Here is a 16,111-nt window from a genome sequence, read left to right as displayed (position 1 = left end):
ATTTCCATGGGTTCGAAGGCAGGAAATTACTCATCAGCTTTAAAATATATATTCCCTTCAACCCAGAAATTTTACTTCCAGAATTGCTACAGAAATCCACAAGAAGGCAAAAATATATCTGGATGGGGAGGCCATGCCACTGTAGCATTATTAGTCATAAGGAAAAATCAAAGCTGCCTAAGTGTTTGTTAATTGGAGACGATTCATAAATGTGGGCATACTCCTGCAACAAACTAGCATGCAGTTGTGAACAAAAGAGAAAGTAGTTTGCCCTGGCCGGTGCTCAGTGGTTAGAGCACCAGCCTACAGACCGAAGGGTCACAGGTTCAATTCCCAGTCAAGGGCCCGTGCCTGGGGTTCAGGGTGCGGCAAGGGTCACAGGTTCAATTCCCAGTCAAGGGTCCGTGCCTGGTCGGGGGGTGCGGGAAGCAACCGATCAATGTCTCTCTCTCTTTCTCTTTTCTCTTCTCCCTCTCTCTCTCTTTCTCTTTCCCACTCTCTCCCTCCTACTCTCTCTAAAAATCAATGGAAAAAATATCTTTGGTGAGGATTAACAACAACAACAAAAAAGATGAAGTAGTTCTCTGAGGTATTTATATAGGGGAATGAAGAGCCATTCAAATAAAAAACAAGCAAACAAAAGCTAAAAAATTAAATTCGGTGTGTGTGGTGTGTGTGTGTGTGTGTGTGAGTGTGGTGTGTGTGTGTGTGTGTGTGTGGTGTGTGTGGTGTGTGGTGTGTGTGTGTGTGAGTGTGGTGTGTGGTGTGTGTGTGTGTGAGTGGTGTGTGTGGTATGTGTGTGTGGTGTGTGTGTGGTGTGTGTGTGTGTGAGTGTGGTGTGTGGTGTGTGTGTGTGAGTGTGGTGTGTGTGGTGTGTGTGTGTGGTGTGTGTGTGGTGTGTGTGTGCAGTGTGCTGTGTATGTGTGTGTGTGTGAGTGTGGTGTGTGTGGTGTGTGTGTGTGGTGTGTGTGTGTAGTGTGTGTGTGTGTGTGTGGTGTGTGGTGTGTGTGGTGTGTGTGTGTGGTGTGTGTGTGTAGTGTGTTTGTGTGTGTGTGGTGTGTGGTGTGTGTGGTGTGTGGTGTGTGGTGTGTGTGTGGTGTGTGTGTGCAGTGTGCTGTGTATGTGTGTGTGTGTGAGTGTGGTGTGTGTGGTGTGTGTGTGTGGTGTGTGTGTGTAGTGTGTTTGTGTGTGTGTGGTGTGTGGTGTGTGGTGTGTGTGTGTGGTGTGTGTGTGGTGTGTGCTCACACATTGGAAAAAATGCACGCCACCAGTGGTTACCCTTAGGAAGTGGGATTGGCCGAGGAGAAAGTGGAAGAGGGCCTTAAGCAGGGCCTTTATTCTATTCACTCCTGTGTCCCCAGCCCAGCACCGTGGCCGCCTGGCGTGGGCACCTGTAAATATTTCACGAACTGAGAGATTAGGAAGTTGACGTGCGTTATAGCACAGAGTGTTCATTACACCTGAAATTCTTTTTTAATGGGAGTTTTTAAAAGACAAAAAGAAGCACCCAGTAAACGCAGAGTGAAAAAAAAATTAAAGAAGGGAAGGAATGAAAACAAAAAAGGAGAAAGATAATAATGCGCTGTTTCCGCAAGCCCGCGCCTTCCTGAGGTGCTGAGAACACAGAACAGATTTGCGAGTCTGCAGCCGCGGCGGCGTCCCTGCCACCGTGCCTTTGCTCTCAGCTCCAGCGACAGTCCGCCTGGCACAGCTCTGGGCAGAGGGCCTGACAAGGCCGGTGTCCGGGAACGTCCACTCCCCGTGGAGGTGCTGGGGGCCCAGGATCGTCATGCTTGCGACACAGGCCTCCGCACAGCAGCTCCCAGCACCATCTGCAAACAGGGAGGTGCTGACTCCTTAAAAGGCTCTGAATACTTCAGACGTTCTGACTCCCTGGGCTGCCAGGCAGAGAAGCAGACAGCTGTCCCACAGAACAGCTGCCCGTGGGCACCGGCTGCAACCCCCCCAGGAAGCTGGCTGGGCCCTGCAGCAGCCTCTGGGGTGGACCCAGGTCCTCCCCTGGAACAGCTGGGAAACGGCATGGACGGGGCCTGGCATGCCCACCTGCCTCAGGAAAAGCACGGGGCCTGTGCCGAAGTTAATTTTTCTTTTCAAAGAGACAAAAGAAAGGGAAAAAACGAAAGCCATTTCCCCTTCCCAAAAGGAAAACAGCAGGGATGCCCACAGGTCACCAGCTGTCCCTAACACCCAACAAGCTGCCCCGTGAATGTTGTTGAAGTGTTGGAGCGACCAGACACAACACAAGGCTTCCTAACCATGGACTTGCACTTCTAGCCTGACACCTGGTGGAACGGGGAGGGCGAGTGTGCTGTCTCAACAGGAAAGGGCCAGGGCACGCGCTCTGAGCTTTGTCCTTGAGTGCAGAGTGTCCGCGGTGAGAGCCCCGGCCTGTGTGGGCTGCGGAATCAGGCAGAAACCACAGCTGCCGACGGGGAATTCAGAAACCAGGGGCTCCTCGCCAGGCCTCTTGAGGTGGACCCCGTAAACCCCCGGGGAACTTTTCTTCCTTTCATTCCCGCTGAGGTTCCCTCCGCGGCTGCCTGTCCACCACCACCGCCCTCTTGTGATTGCCTCTGTGCTGGGGGGTCTTGGAGAGCCCGGGTGGGGCTCGGGATCAGGAGTCCTGGTTGACCTGCCCACCTGGGCCATCACGGACGTCACAACGCCCCTCCCCGCTTCTCTCTCTCCCTCTGTGTCACGGGAGCTGCAGACCGATCATTTCCAGGATCACCTCCAGTTGCACTGTTTGGTGATTCTAAGTAATTTTGCTGCTGCTTCTACACAAGAAGGAAGGAACAGAAGCCAGGGACAGATAACCAGTTAGGAGTCCCCCCACCCACAGAGCAGCCGACATCTCCCACTTGTGTAATCCGGTGGTTAGCCCTGCGTCGGAGGCTGCCCAGGAACACGCCCTGAGCAGAAGCGGTCGTTGCTAGAACAAGGCCAGGGGACCCATCTCACAGACTCCCCTACATCTGGTCAGCGATCTCCAGGTTCAGGCTGGCCAACAATGAGCCAGATGGTGGAGACGCCACTTTTCTCACGTCGGCCCAGCAGAGGAACTGCGTGTCAGCATCAAGAGTCTCGATGGCTGGAAGGTGCCTCTGTGGGCCCTTAGGGGAGAACTGCCCTTCATTTTACAAATGAGGAAACTGATTCCTAGGGAGGGAAGAGGGCCATCCAGGGCCACACGGCTGGTGGACACTGAGATTAAAGTGTCCTTGTTGGTCTGCATGTCTGTCTGCGTCCCTGCTGCCAACACCCAGGGCGCGACCCCCGCACACCCTCCACCTGCATTTACCTGACTCTGCGGCAACACTGTCTCCTCTTTGCATTCATTTTTTAAAATTGAAGTTTAACCTACAAATCCTAAAGGTACAGCTCAGTTACCAGGATTCAGATCAAGAAACAGAACAAAACTAAAAGCAAAACAAAAAAGTAAGAGAACAAAGCCCCTCACGCCTTCTCCTGGCCACTTCCCCCTGGGAAACCACTGCCTTGAGCTGTGTTTTACTTTTTATTCCAACTTCCTTAATACCGTGCACTGGCCTGACTTGTTAGAGTCACCAAATGAAGAACGTATCTGATTTTGGTTTAAGTTCAGAGAAGGGAATCTCGTGTTTCAAGTGAGAAGGGTGAGATCTCCTGATGAAATCGCTCTCCGAACCACTAGTTCCTGGAGCTCCCTCCTAAGCCCTTTGAGACCATGCTTCTCAGATATGCTCCTTAACGACTGCCATCTGAACCCAGTTTCCCACGAAACCCTGGGCATTGCTGAGCTGGCTCCTCCCACCGAAAGCACGCAGGGAAGTCCTTTGCTGCTGCAGGTGATGCTGCAGCTCCTGCGACCATCAGCAGCCTAAACACAAAGCGGCTGGGGTCACGGGGAGCAGCAGTCAGAACAGCCCTGGACAGCTGGGGGCGGGGAGGTGGGGCGTGGTGTGTTGGAGTCCTCGGGGTGACCTTGCCTTTCCCTCGGCTCTTTTTCTCCCCAAGGCCATCGTCCCGATTCCCAGACCGGCCCAGGCCTCGTTGCTCGCTCTATACGATGTGCCCGCCCAGAGCCGCGGCCCCTCTGCCTTGAAGGTGAGCCTTGACCCTGGCCCTGCTCCCCCGGGGGCCTCTCGGGGTCACAGGGATGACCTCCGGAGTGTCTGCCTGCTCCTGGCCCCGCTCAGAATCCAGCTTCCGCCAGGGAGCCAGACCCGCTCAGAATGTTATGACGGAGAGCTGAGCATCTTTGAAACTTCCGCTTCTCATTTGTAATAGACACTTATATCTATGCACACACGCTTACATGTGTGTAGACATAGACGCATTTTAGGAATAATATTTTGAAAGGTATACAGGGTGGAGCAAAAGTAGGTTTACAGTTGTGAATACACAAAAGAGTTTGTCCTTGTATTATTATTTATTAATTATTTTATTATTTTCCATATGAACAACTGTCTGCCAACTTTATTTAAAAAATATGTTTTTATTGATTTCTGAGAGAGGAAGAGAGAAGGAGAGATAGAAACATGAGTGATGAGAAAAAAGCATCCACTGGCTGCCTCCTGCACACCCCACACTGGGGACTGAGCCCACAGCCCGGGCGTGTGCCCTGACCAGGAATCAAACTGTGACTTCCTGGTTCATAGGTCGATGCTCAACCACTGAGCTATACTGGCTGGGTTGTAAGCCTACTTTTTTAAAAAATATATTTTATTGATTTTTTACAGAGAGGAAGGGAGAGGGATAGAGAGTTAGAAACATCGATCAGCTGCCTCCTGCACACCTCCTACTGGGGATGTGCCCGCAACTAAGGTACATGCCCTTGACCGGAATCGAACCTGGGACCTTTCAGTCCGCAGGCCAACATTCTATTCATTGAGGCAAACCGGTCAGGGCTGAAAGCCTACTTTTGCCCCACTCTGTACATCAGAGTATTAACACCATCATTGGTTATATTAGCATTGATTACTTCTGGGGGATAAAATTTTAGATTTTTTTAAAAACTTAATTGTTTGTAACTGGTGCGTCAAATTTGTAAGGCATGCCTCCTGTAATCAGAGGACAAGTCCCCTCACGTCTCAGCCCATCCGAGCTCCTGGGGCTGCAGCACGTGGCCCACTGCCGCACATAAACCCAGCACAGAGCTCCATGGCCAGGCCCCACATTCTCAGCGGTTTGTGTTTGCATTTGGAATAAGCACGGGCATGGGAGAGCTGTGATGGCTCAGGCTTCAGGAAGGAAAAACCCACGTGGTCCTGCTTTGTGGTCTTTCCCAGGAGCCGGGGACGCAGCAGTTATATGACATCCCCGCCAGCCCCCGAAAGGCAGAACGCGGTGCCCCGGCCGGCCAACCCAGCGTAAGTATGACCGGTGCTGAGATCCAGTGCAGCAGAGCTGCAGGCCTCCGGGCCAGGTGTTAGCTCGGCCAAGGCGTGCCATGCCAGCTCCTCGGGGCAGACCTCATTTCTCGGAGCCCCTCGCTGCCGTGGTTCGGGAGCAGGGCGGCCGTGTGGGGGGAATACGTCTCTCACCTCTGCAGCCTCCGTGTCCATTGCAGACTCCTGGTGAGCATGGAGACCCCTGGGAGGCACCCAGGACGGTGCTGGGCAGAGTAGGAGCTCAGCCTGCCTTAGAGAAGTGCTTCGGATTATCTTAGGCCTCAGAGCTGTGCTGTGTTTAAGTGGGTTTTGATTTGTATGTCGGGGAAACGCCTTAACCTGAGATCTGTGTCATCCCCGTGGGTCCTGGATCCTGTCACATGTCTGCAGTCGATACTCAGACGCCCAAGGTGATTAGGGAAGGCCGTACAGGAGGGCTGGCATCTCAGCAGTGTCGTGCAGGATGCATAGGAGTTTGTTAGATGGAAAAGGAAGGGTTGGGAGGCGTTTAGAGCAGGGGGACAGTTTGGGCAAAAGTAAATATCTCGGTATAAAGTGGCCATTCTGGGTCCGGGGAAAGGTAAGCAGCCTGGCAGCTGGGCCTACAGGGAGGTGGGGCAGGTGAGGGGAGCGTGATGGCAGCGGGAAGAGAGGCTCTCAGGAGAGTGGAGCCAGGCTGTGAAGGGCCTGGAGAGGCAATGGCAGGGGGAGGGGTGGTAAACATTGCACATGTATCGAGTGAGGTGCCCCACCTCTTTTCATTGCTACTAACCTGGGTGACTGCGCGGTTCTCCACAGCGACAGAGTGCTCCCGTGACAGCAACAGTTGCCCTGGGCAGAGCCTGCTACAAAACATTGCCAAACCCCCAGAAATCAGAGTGGATTTATGACACTCCAGTGTCTCCAGCAAAAGCGGATGTGAGAAATGTCTGTGTTACCGGCTTTGTGGAAGAACCGGGGACCCACTCCCTCTCCAGGTCCATGTCCAGTTTCCACAGTCCTCCGAACAGCAGAGCGCGGTCCCTCGCCCCACACCTGCGTGGAAATGTGCCCGTGCAGAACCCCAGCCTTCCAGAAGTCCCCGCCTGCCCCGGGGACGCCTGCCCTTCCGATGGGGGTGTCAGCTACAAGGTCCCTTTGAGCTTTCTGATTCCCCGAGTGGAACAGCAGAACACCAAGCCCAACATCTATGACATCCCTATCCCTGTGCCCAGCGCCCCTCGGGCTGGAAAAGAGCCGGGGGATGCCGACAGGGCTTCAGGGGAGACCTCGGACCCTCACTGCGCATGCCTCTCCAGACAGGCCACCTGGCCCTCCCCTGAGCCGGACAGACTGTCCGTGAACAGCTCGGACAGCAGGGCCAGCATCACGTCTTCCTGCTCCTCCATGTCCACCGACTCCTCGTGCAGCTCCTCCTCGGAGGAGTCGGCAAAGGAGCTCTCCTTGGACCATGCCTTGGCCAAGGGCATGGCGACGGCTCTCCAGCAGAAGGTGGCCAGCTCGGTGGCCGGCCTGATGCTCTTTGTCAGCAGGAACTGGAGGCTCAGAGACTCTCTGGAGGCCAACATCGAGGCCATCCGCAGGGCCGCCGACCTCATCGAAGAGTCCCTGAGAGAATTTCTGGATTTCGCCCGCGGAGTCTGCGGGGCCGCCGGGAACCTCCCCAGCAGTAGCCTTCAGGCCAGAATTAGGGACCAGCTGCAGACGATCTCCAACTCCTACCACATCCTGCAGGAAACCAAGGAGAGCCTGGAGGGCTGCCACTGGTCCCTGGACGTCCTTGTGACAGACAAAGCCCAGAGCAGCCTGGATGACCTGGAGAGGTTTGTCATGGTGGCAAGGATGGTTCCGGAAGACATCAAGAGGTTCACCTCCATCGTCATTGCCAACGGGAGGCTCCTCTTCAAGCAGAATGGTGAGAAGGAAGAGACCCCACCGTGGGCCCCCAAGACAGAATTCAAGCTGGCGAAAGGCATCCAGCTTCCCCGGAGGGAAATGGAGTCCTACCAGCGGAGTGCGCCTCGTGCTCAGCAGCGGGAGAGCGGGCCCTGCCCCGAGCTGCTCGGGAAAAGCTGGGCCAGTGTCTGTGAGAAGGTGAGTCCGGGTTCTGAGCGGTGCAGCCTGAAGAGCTCTCCACGTGGACCTGGCGGAAAGTCAGGTGCTGAGCGTCTTCCAGGGATTGGATAGGCTTTGGGAGACAAATTCCTGCAAGTAAAATTCTAGATGAAACCTTAGAAAGAAGTCAGTTAAACATTTTAATGTTAAGGCAGATAGGATGTCTTCTGGAAATTTGGGGATTTGGGTTTTACCTCTGACACTAAGATGAGAAAGGACTTTAAAAGCCTTTTGAAGTCCATTCTATGAGTAAATTTCTTAATTTCACCATCAAGGTTTTTTTGCATTTTTTTTTAAAGTTAGGAATTTAGTCACGGTCAGTGTGTTTCTTATGAATGGAAGAAGGGAGTGTAAACACTCTTCCAAATCGTGTGTGGTCTCAGCAGCCTCCAGACTCCAGTTGCTCTTAGAAAACTCTGCTGCCTGAGCTCAGATGCTAGAGAAAGAGTGTCTGGTTCAGGAACTGCAGGTCTCTGTGGCCGTGTGGCCCAGGTAACTTGGTACTTTGGGGCTCAGTCTTGGTACCTTGGTTTTCTGCTAAAATGCCTTGTGGTGTAAGAGCCGCAACACATTCTAGACAAGCTAGAAATCTGGGTATTTTGCGTTTCCCAAATAAATAAATATTTTTTACAAGGGCCTGTGGGTCATTATGCTAGGCCATATCGTGGACACAATTCAGCCCTTGGGTGGCCAGAGTGTCCTTGTTGCAAAGGGCTTCAGTTCACAGAACGAAAGCATGACGCGGAGTGCTCGATTTCAAAGTGGGCTGAAAGAGCTGGCCAGCCTCATAACACCCATTCCAGGGGGTGACTCAGAGGGATTGTCTTTTTCAGAAGTTGCCTAACCGGGAAGAGAAAGCAAAACCCATCCTGGAACAAAGATTGGATGAAAACGAAGACTTAGAAACACAGGTAAGCGAGGATGACCACCCTCCCGCACTCCCATCAGCTGCTTTCTCTGGGAGGCGTTTCCGTTTCCGCTGTGAATCATTCAACATTGTAGCCATGACACTGGCAGGAGACTTGGGTTTTGTGATGGTTTTTCCTTGTTACGGTGGAAGGGCCCCTGGAGGTGGACCGGTGGGGCACAGGGTGGGGACCGGGATCTTCAGCCACTCCTGAGAGGGCACAGGGCTCTGCCCCTGTCATGGGCGGCACCACAGGGCAGAGTCCAGGGCGCATGCTCCCTTTGACATTCTCTTTTTCGGCTTCTGGTTACAGCTGAAAGGCTGTTTTGGTTCTTTCTAGATTGGCTTTTATTTATTTTTCTTCCAACACTTTTTGACATTTGATGTTCTTTCTTTATTTTTAATCAAAGGTGTTATCATTGTGCTTTTTGTTTTATTTTGTTTGTTTTTATTTATTTTTTTATTGCTTAAAGTATTACAAAGAGTATTACATATGTTTCCCTTTCCTCCCCCCACTATTTTGTTTTGTTAATAACAAAATAAAAAATCACCTGAGGATATTTTTTTCCATTGATTTTTAGAGAGAGTGGAAGGGTGGGAGGGAGGGGGAGAGATAAAAAGAGAGACATTGATGTGAGAGACACATTGATTGCTTTCCTCCTGTACCCACCCCGACCTGGGCCAGGGATCAAACCTGCAACCCAGGCACGTGCCCTTGACTGGGAATCGAATCTGTGGCCCTTCAGTGCACAGGCCAATGCTCTAACCAGTGAGCAACACCGCCAGGGCTCATTGTGCTTTTTTAAAAATATATATTTTTTATTGATTTTTTACAGAGAGGAAGGGAGAGGGATAGAGAATTAGAAACATGGATGAGAGAGAAACATCCATCAGCTGCCTCCTGCACACCTCCTACTGGGGATGTGCCCGCAACCAAGGCACATGCCCTTGACCAGAATCGAACCTGGGACTCTTCAGTCCGCAGACCAACGCACTATCCACTGAGCCAAACCGGTCAGGGCCCATTGTGCTTATTTTTATTGATGACCTTTCCTGGTGGCAAATGACAGCAGTTTTCCTTTTAACAGTTTAAAAAGTTCCCTTTAAATTAATATAAGTGGATCCATTTAAAGACAAAGATTAAGCAAATTGGTGTTAAGAGGAAGCCAGGAAGAGCTTAACTGGTGAAGGTTTTCTTTGAATCGCTGAAGCCTGGGACGCAGTGAGCCAGCCCGACCTCGCTGGCTGGGGCGGGGCGGGAGGAGGAGGGCATTGGTGTCCAGCCATGTGGACACTGCTCAGAGGTAAACAAGGACCAGACCCCAGCCTCCTGATCCACGTTCCCGGAGCCTCCAACACCTCTCTTTGGGCCTGAAATCCTTGCTCTTTTCTTCAGCATGAAGTAAGCCTTAGATCAGGCCTCTCAGACTGGAGAGTGTATCACAGGCTCCTCCCCCCCCTCCCCTCCCCCACCCCCCACCCCCCAACACACACACAGAGTGTCTGACTCAGGAGGTCTGGGTGGGACCGAGAATTCTTTTCTAACAAGTTCCCAGTGAAGCTGATGCAGCAGGTCCAGGGGCGACACGGGAAACGACTGCTTTAGACGGACAGAGCCTCTCAGGGTGGGGGGCACCGCTGGCCGTTGTGTGGGTGGACACTCAGCACCCCCAGCGCTGCCTCTGCCTGCCTGCAGAGCTCCCTGGTCGGTGTGATAGATAACCAGGAAAATCCCCCGTTCCAACGCCCCAGGATGAGAACCGTGGCACATTCTTACTTACCTACAGTTAACACTTTCAAGCGAAGATGCTGACATTCCAGCGTGGAGATTGTTGCTCCTCATTCCAGCCTCTGCTGCATCCTCCTCGTGCTCCCTGCCCCCAGAGATCTGCCTCAGCCAGCACCCCGATCTTTCCGTCCCTTTACCTGTCTATCTTGGTCCGTGTGTGCTGCTGTAACAAAGTCCTGTCGATGGAGTGGCTTATAAACAACAGACACGTATTTCTCGCCATTCTGAAGCTAGGAGTTTGAGATCAGGGCACCAGCGTGGTCAGGTTCTGGAACAGCTCCCTGCCAGGCTGCAGCCTGCCTTTGCGCTGTACCCTCTGGATTCCTACAAGGGCCCTGATCCCACCCATGGGGCCCCCTGCATGGCTTCACCTAGTCCTAGTCACATCCCAAAGGCACGATCTCCTCGTCCCTTCATATTGGAGAGGGGACTTTCAACATATGAATTTGGGGAGGACACAGTCAGACCATCGCACCCTGTGAGTGCTCCTGGACTGTGCATTTTGAGGTCATAGGTCGAGGAGAGTTTCAGGATGCAGTTTAACAGGAAGAATGAGTTTCAGACTTCACTGACTCCAGCTCTTTATTTTTCTCATTGAAAGACTCTAGGCAGCCTTTTTCTTCAGGGAGGCTCACTCTCCTCACTTATCACCTAGCAATGGGGCTTTCAAATGTACCCTGGAGTGGTCACCAAAGACCATCCTGCATATCAGATATTTACATTACGATTCATAACAGTAGCAACGTTACAGTTACGAAGTAGCAACGAAAATAATTTTTTTTGTTTCTTTATTTTTTTAATTAAATCTTTATTGTTCAGATTATTACAGTTGGTCCTCTTTTTCCCCCCCCCCATAGCTCTCCTCCATCCAGTTTCCACCCCACCCTCTGCCCTTACGCCTCCCACTGTCCTCATCCATAGGTGTACGATTTTTGTACAGTCTCTTCCTACCCCCCACACCCATTTCCCCCCAAGAATTGTCAGTCCACTCCCTTTCTATGCCCCTGATTCTATTATAATCACCAGTTCATTCTGTTCATCAGATTATTTATTCACTTGATTTTTAGATTCACTTGTTGATAGATATGTATTTGCTGTTCATAATTTTTATCTTTACCTTTTTCTTCTTCATTCTCTTCTTAAAGAATACCTTTCAGCATTTCATATAATCCTGGTTTGGTGCTGATGAACTCCTTTAGCTTTTTCTTATCTGTGAAGCTCTTCATCTGACCTTCAATTCTACATGATAGCTTTGCTGGGTAAAGTAATCTTGGTTGTAGGTTCTTGCTATTCATCACTTTGAATATTTCTTGCCACTCCCTTCTGGCCTGCATAGTTTCTGTTGAGAAATCAGCTGACAGTCGTATGGGTACTCCCTTGTAGGTAACTGAGTTTCTTTCTCTTGCTGCCTTTAGGATTCTCTCTTTGTCTTTTGCTCTTGGAATTTTAATTATGATGTGTCTTGGTGTGGTCCTCTTTGGATTCCTTTTGTTTGGGGTTCTCTGCGCTTCCTGGACTTGTAAGTCTATTTCTTTCACCAGGTAGGGGAAGTTTTCTGTCATTATTTCTTCAAATAGGTTTTCAATATCTTGCTCTCTCTCTTCTTCTGGCATCCCTATAATTCGGATGTTGATATGCCTGAAGTTGTCCCAGAGGCTCCTTACACTATCTTCATATTTTTGGATTCTTTTTTCTTTTTGCTTTTCTGGTTGGGTGTTTTTTGCTTCTTCGTATTTCAAATCTTTGACTTGATTCTTGGGATCCTCTAGTCTGCTGTTGGATCTCTGTATATTATTCTTTATTTCAGTCAGTGTATGCTTAATTTCTAGTTGGTCTTTTTTCATAGCCTCCAGGGTCTCACTAAATTTATCAGCAGTTTCTAGAAAATTCTTGAAAAACCTTATAACGGTGGTTTTGAACTCTATATTCAGTAGTCTGCTTTCCTCCATTTCTGTCATTTGTGACCTGTTTCTTTGTCTCCACATTTTTTATGCTTCCCTGTGTTGGTAGAGTGGCTTTGTGTGCTAGGTGTCCTATAGGGCCTAGTGGCTCAGCCTCCCCAATTACCTGAGGTAGATATTCTTGGTGCACCCCTTTGTGGTCTTTGTGCGCAGTCTTGTTGTAGTTAAGCCTTGATTATTGTAGGTATCACTGGGAGGAATTGACCTCCAGGCCAATTGTCTTTGAGAATCAGCTGTGTCTACGGTGGGAGAACTTCTGTGCTGAAGACACCCTTCTGGGGCAAGACTTGCTTCAGTGGGGCTTTGGTGCTCACTGAGTCTGCCCCCTGAATGTGTCCCTTATGGATCTGAGGAGTTGTAATCTGGATGGTCCCACTCTGACCACTGGGTACACTGGCTCTTGGATCTCTAAGGAGGTACTAATTTAGCCTCTGCCTGAGGCTACCCAGCAGGAGCTAGGAAGAGTTCTACAGATTCCCCTTCTTGTTTGGGGTTGAAGGTGCCCAGATGAGGCTCAGCTGTGAAGCAATGCAAGCTGCTGTAGATCCTTGGGTCTTCTCTTGGAAGTTCTGGGTCTGTCTAGCCCAGCTGCAGTTTGTTAGGTAATTTTCATATTGCAAAGGTCCAGGCCTTTCATATGCAAAAGCCCCTATGCATATGAAAGGTCTTGGGTGGGGCAAGGTCTCAGGGAATCAACAGGGTGGAGCAAAGAGCTATGGCTGATCCTCAGCCCTGCCCTAAGGGGCTCCGCGTCTCAGTGTCCCGGTAATCGCTGCAAGCAGCTCTGAGAGAAAGCCGCCCTCGAGTTCCGAGTTCTGCCTGCTGCCAGACAGTCCAGTTTCTCCCCGTATGAGTCTGGGTTCCCAGAGACTTCCCGGAACTGGAGTTCAGAGCAGTCGGGGGCTTGTGACTCCCTCCCGATTCAAAAAGACAGCTGCGTCCTCAGTTTGCCAGCCCTCTCCACGTGCGCCTCCGTACCTCTGCACTTTACTTCTGCACCTCCTCTGAGTCTCAGTGTGCTTTTCTCTTTCCTTCTAGTTGTAGAATTTCCACTCAGCCAGCCTTCCTGTAGTTCTGAATGATGTCCGTTTTGTCTTTTTGTTGTATTTTTGAAGTTGTTGTGGGAGGCAGCAATTTCTGGTGTTTACCTATGCAGCCATCTTGGTTTCTCTAGCAACGAAAATAATTTTATGGTTAGGTCACAACATGAGGAGCTGTATTTAAAGGGCCAGAAGGTTGAGAACCACTACTTTAGGGGGACACTGGTTCCATAGTCCAGAAAATAAAATGAATGGAAGTGAAACTATAGATAAAACCTTATTAGCAAGCAAGAGAAATTTTTTTTTAATATATTTTTTATTGATTTCAGAGAGGAAAGGAGAGGGAGAGAGAGAGAAACATCAGTGATGACAGAGAATCATTGATTGCCTGCCTCCTGCACACCCCACACCATGGATCGAACCTGCAATCTGTGCATGTGCTTTGACTGGGAATTGAACCGTGACCTCCTAGTTCATAGCTTTTGCTCAACCACTGAGCCACACCAGGCGGGCACACGAGAAATATTTTCATGTTAAGGCAGGCATGTCAGCATACTTAGATTTCTTCTGAAAATTTTTGAGGGCCAGGTCCTACCTCTGATACTGGAGTTAGAAAAGAGTTTTTAAATCCCTTAAAATCTGTTCTTTGAGGAAGCATTTTAATCTCACCATCAAGTTTTCTTGCATTTTTTGAAAGTTGTAAATTTGGTCATTACCAATGTGTTTCTTCTAAGGGTTTGTTGAGAGAATTGAGTAAGATTTTATATATCTGTATAAAATATGGGAGATTATATATGATGCAATTCATGAGATTGCATATATCATAATTTTTATATAACAGTGCTTTGAAAACATAAACATGAATTAGTTAGGCAAATGTTGCGCTATGGGGCTTCCCAGACAAAACCACCCTTTCTTATCAAAAGTCTACCAAACCGAGCAAAAGCTGGACAAGGGGCCAGGCACAGCCTGTCGGTGGAATCCGCCTCTTATCCGCTGCTCTCTCTTCCCTCCCCTAGGAGCTCAGCTCCCCTGTGCAGCAGGACCCGGGGAAGAAGGCCCACCTCTCGGAACACTGCCGGCTCTATTTCGGGGCGCTCTTCAAGGCCATGGGCGTCCTCCACAGCAGCCTCCACCACAGCCAGCCCCCCGAGATCCTCGTGACGCAGAGCAAGCTGGTCATCACGATCGGGCAGAAGCTGGTGGACACGCTGTGCAGGGAGACGCAGGACAGGGACGCGCGCAACGAGATCCTCCGCGGCAGCAGCCACCTGTGCAGCCTGCTCAAGGACCTGGCGCTGGCCACCAAGCGCGCCGTGCTGCAGCGCCCCAGCCCCGCCGCGCTGGCGCACCTCCGGGCCGAGGCCGACAAGCTGGAGCAACACGCGAGGCAATTCAGGGGGTCGTTGGACTGAGCCTCCCTCCCTCCCTTCTGTGCGACTCTTGTCTTAAGGGGAGAGCCAGCCCGAGCGGGGGAGGGGTACACCAATGGGCAGAAGAGCCACGTGCCCGAAGCCTAGGCAACCCCAGGACATTGACTTGTCCCACAGACAGTCAGGGGAGAGAGACGGGTGTTGAGGAAGGACCTTGCTAAGTGTTCATGACGTAAGGTCGGTGTATGAAGTGACGTTGTAGAAACTGATTTTTGTACTGGTTAAATGTGTGCCTGTTTTAAATTCATTCAGTATTTATTTATTGGACACCTTCTAGATGTGCAATTGCAGGTGCTGCTCATGTAGCAGTAAATTCATCGGAAACCTCGCCCTCAGGGAGCTTACAGTCTATGGGGAGACAGGGAGGGGAGGCAGAGAACACAGTGACAGAGAAATACATATCCTGTATGTCAGGTGCTGGGGAGAAAAGAAAGGGTGGCGGGGAGAGACTTATTTCCAAATGAGTAACGGTCGCATCCGTTAGATAAGGTCATTGGTATTTCATTTTTGATGGAATTGATTCTGTGAGATTGGTACACATTATGTATCTGTGTCTTACCCCAAATATATATTTATATTTGCTATTTGGTCTTCACCGAGTTAAAGATGCATATTATACTTGCAACATAGCCTGTTCTGTTGGGTTCCCTGTTAATTTATTTTGTACACTGTGGAGTCTGTGTTGATAAATTCAGGATGCTCAATCAGAAAAGGTTTGTACCTCAACATTTACAGCATTACCATTTATAGTATCATGTAGATATAATCATGAAACATCCTTTGCACCAAGGCTTTCCTTGGAAAAGTCTTTGATCCGTGTTACTCGGATCCTGGTACCAAAGCAGTCTCCAGTGCTTTTGTTATTCAAATGCATCTCCCTAGAGTGTGCAGAGGGATGGAGTCGAGGCCAAGTTCTGGTGCACAAGGCTAGCGCGGGAAAAGCAGAGCCGTCCCTCATTGTGGTCCAGGCAGGAAGTGTGTGGGGACAGACAGGACACCCATCTCCAGGCACAGATCTGAACGTGGCTTGGAGCTCCCTTGCATCAAACCACCTCCTCTTCTCCTAGCAGCTGGGTCTTTAGCTCATGTTGCTATGGTTACACCATCCCTACTTCACGTCAAGTGAAGGTCCATGTTTCTATACGCATCTCAGCCACAAAGCAGTATCTCCAGGCTGGTAGTCACCTGAAGTGGAACCAGGTTCAGTTCCTGCCTGCTGCTCTGCGTTCAGTAGGTGCTTTTAAATTGTTGGCTGCAGGGAGCTGGTTATTTTTGCTCTTAGTCTCGGGGTTCCTGAAGAAAGAGCCCACTGGGTGAGGCTTGGTACACCAGAACGAGGAGATCCACCTTCTCTGAGCAGCTGTGACCCGTATCAGTTAGGATTCCTGCTGCAAGTGATCAAAACCCATATTCAATCCCTCTTAAGCAGTAAAGGAAATTTATTGACTGAAGTATCTTAAAATCACCCACGTG

The 16,111-nt window shown here is 50.4% G+C and overlaps 1 protein-coding gene across 1 annotated transcript in view; it reads left to right on the top strand.

Moving 5' to 3' along the window:
- Positions 1 to 15,274, top strand: part of CASS4 (Cas scaffold protein family member 4) — a gene marked incomplete at its 5' end in the record, with an annotated part of 30,983 nt that extends 15,709 nt beyond the window's left edge. Inside the window, 5 exons of the mRNA XM_081097683.1 lie at positions 4,018 to 4,107; positions 5,292 to 5,372; positions 6,192 to 7,487; positions 8,342 to 8,419; positions 14,225 to 15,274. Of these exons, the coding sequence (XP_080953809.1) occupies positions 4,018 to 4,107; positions 5,292 to 5,372; positions 6,192 to 7,487; positions 8,342 to 8,419; positions 14,225 to 14,620 (1,941 nt within the window). The 3' untranslated portion in view covers positions 14,621 to 15,274. The remainder of the gene's footprint in view (positions 1 to 4,017; positions 4,108 to 5,291; positions 5,373 to 6,191; positions 7,488 to 8,341; positions 8,420 to 14,224) is intronic.
- Positions 15,275 to 16,111: the final 837 nt, after the last annotated feature.

This window comes from Myotis nattereri (assembly GCF_964212035.1).
Source record: "Myotis nattereri genome assembly, chromosome: 8".
NCBI classification, from domain to species: Eukaryota; Metazoa; Chordata; class Mammalia; order Chiroptera; family Vespertilionidae; genus Myotis; species Myotis nattereri.
This window is presented reverse-complemented; position numbering and strand designations above follow the sequence as displayed.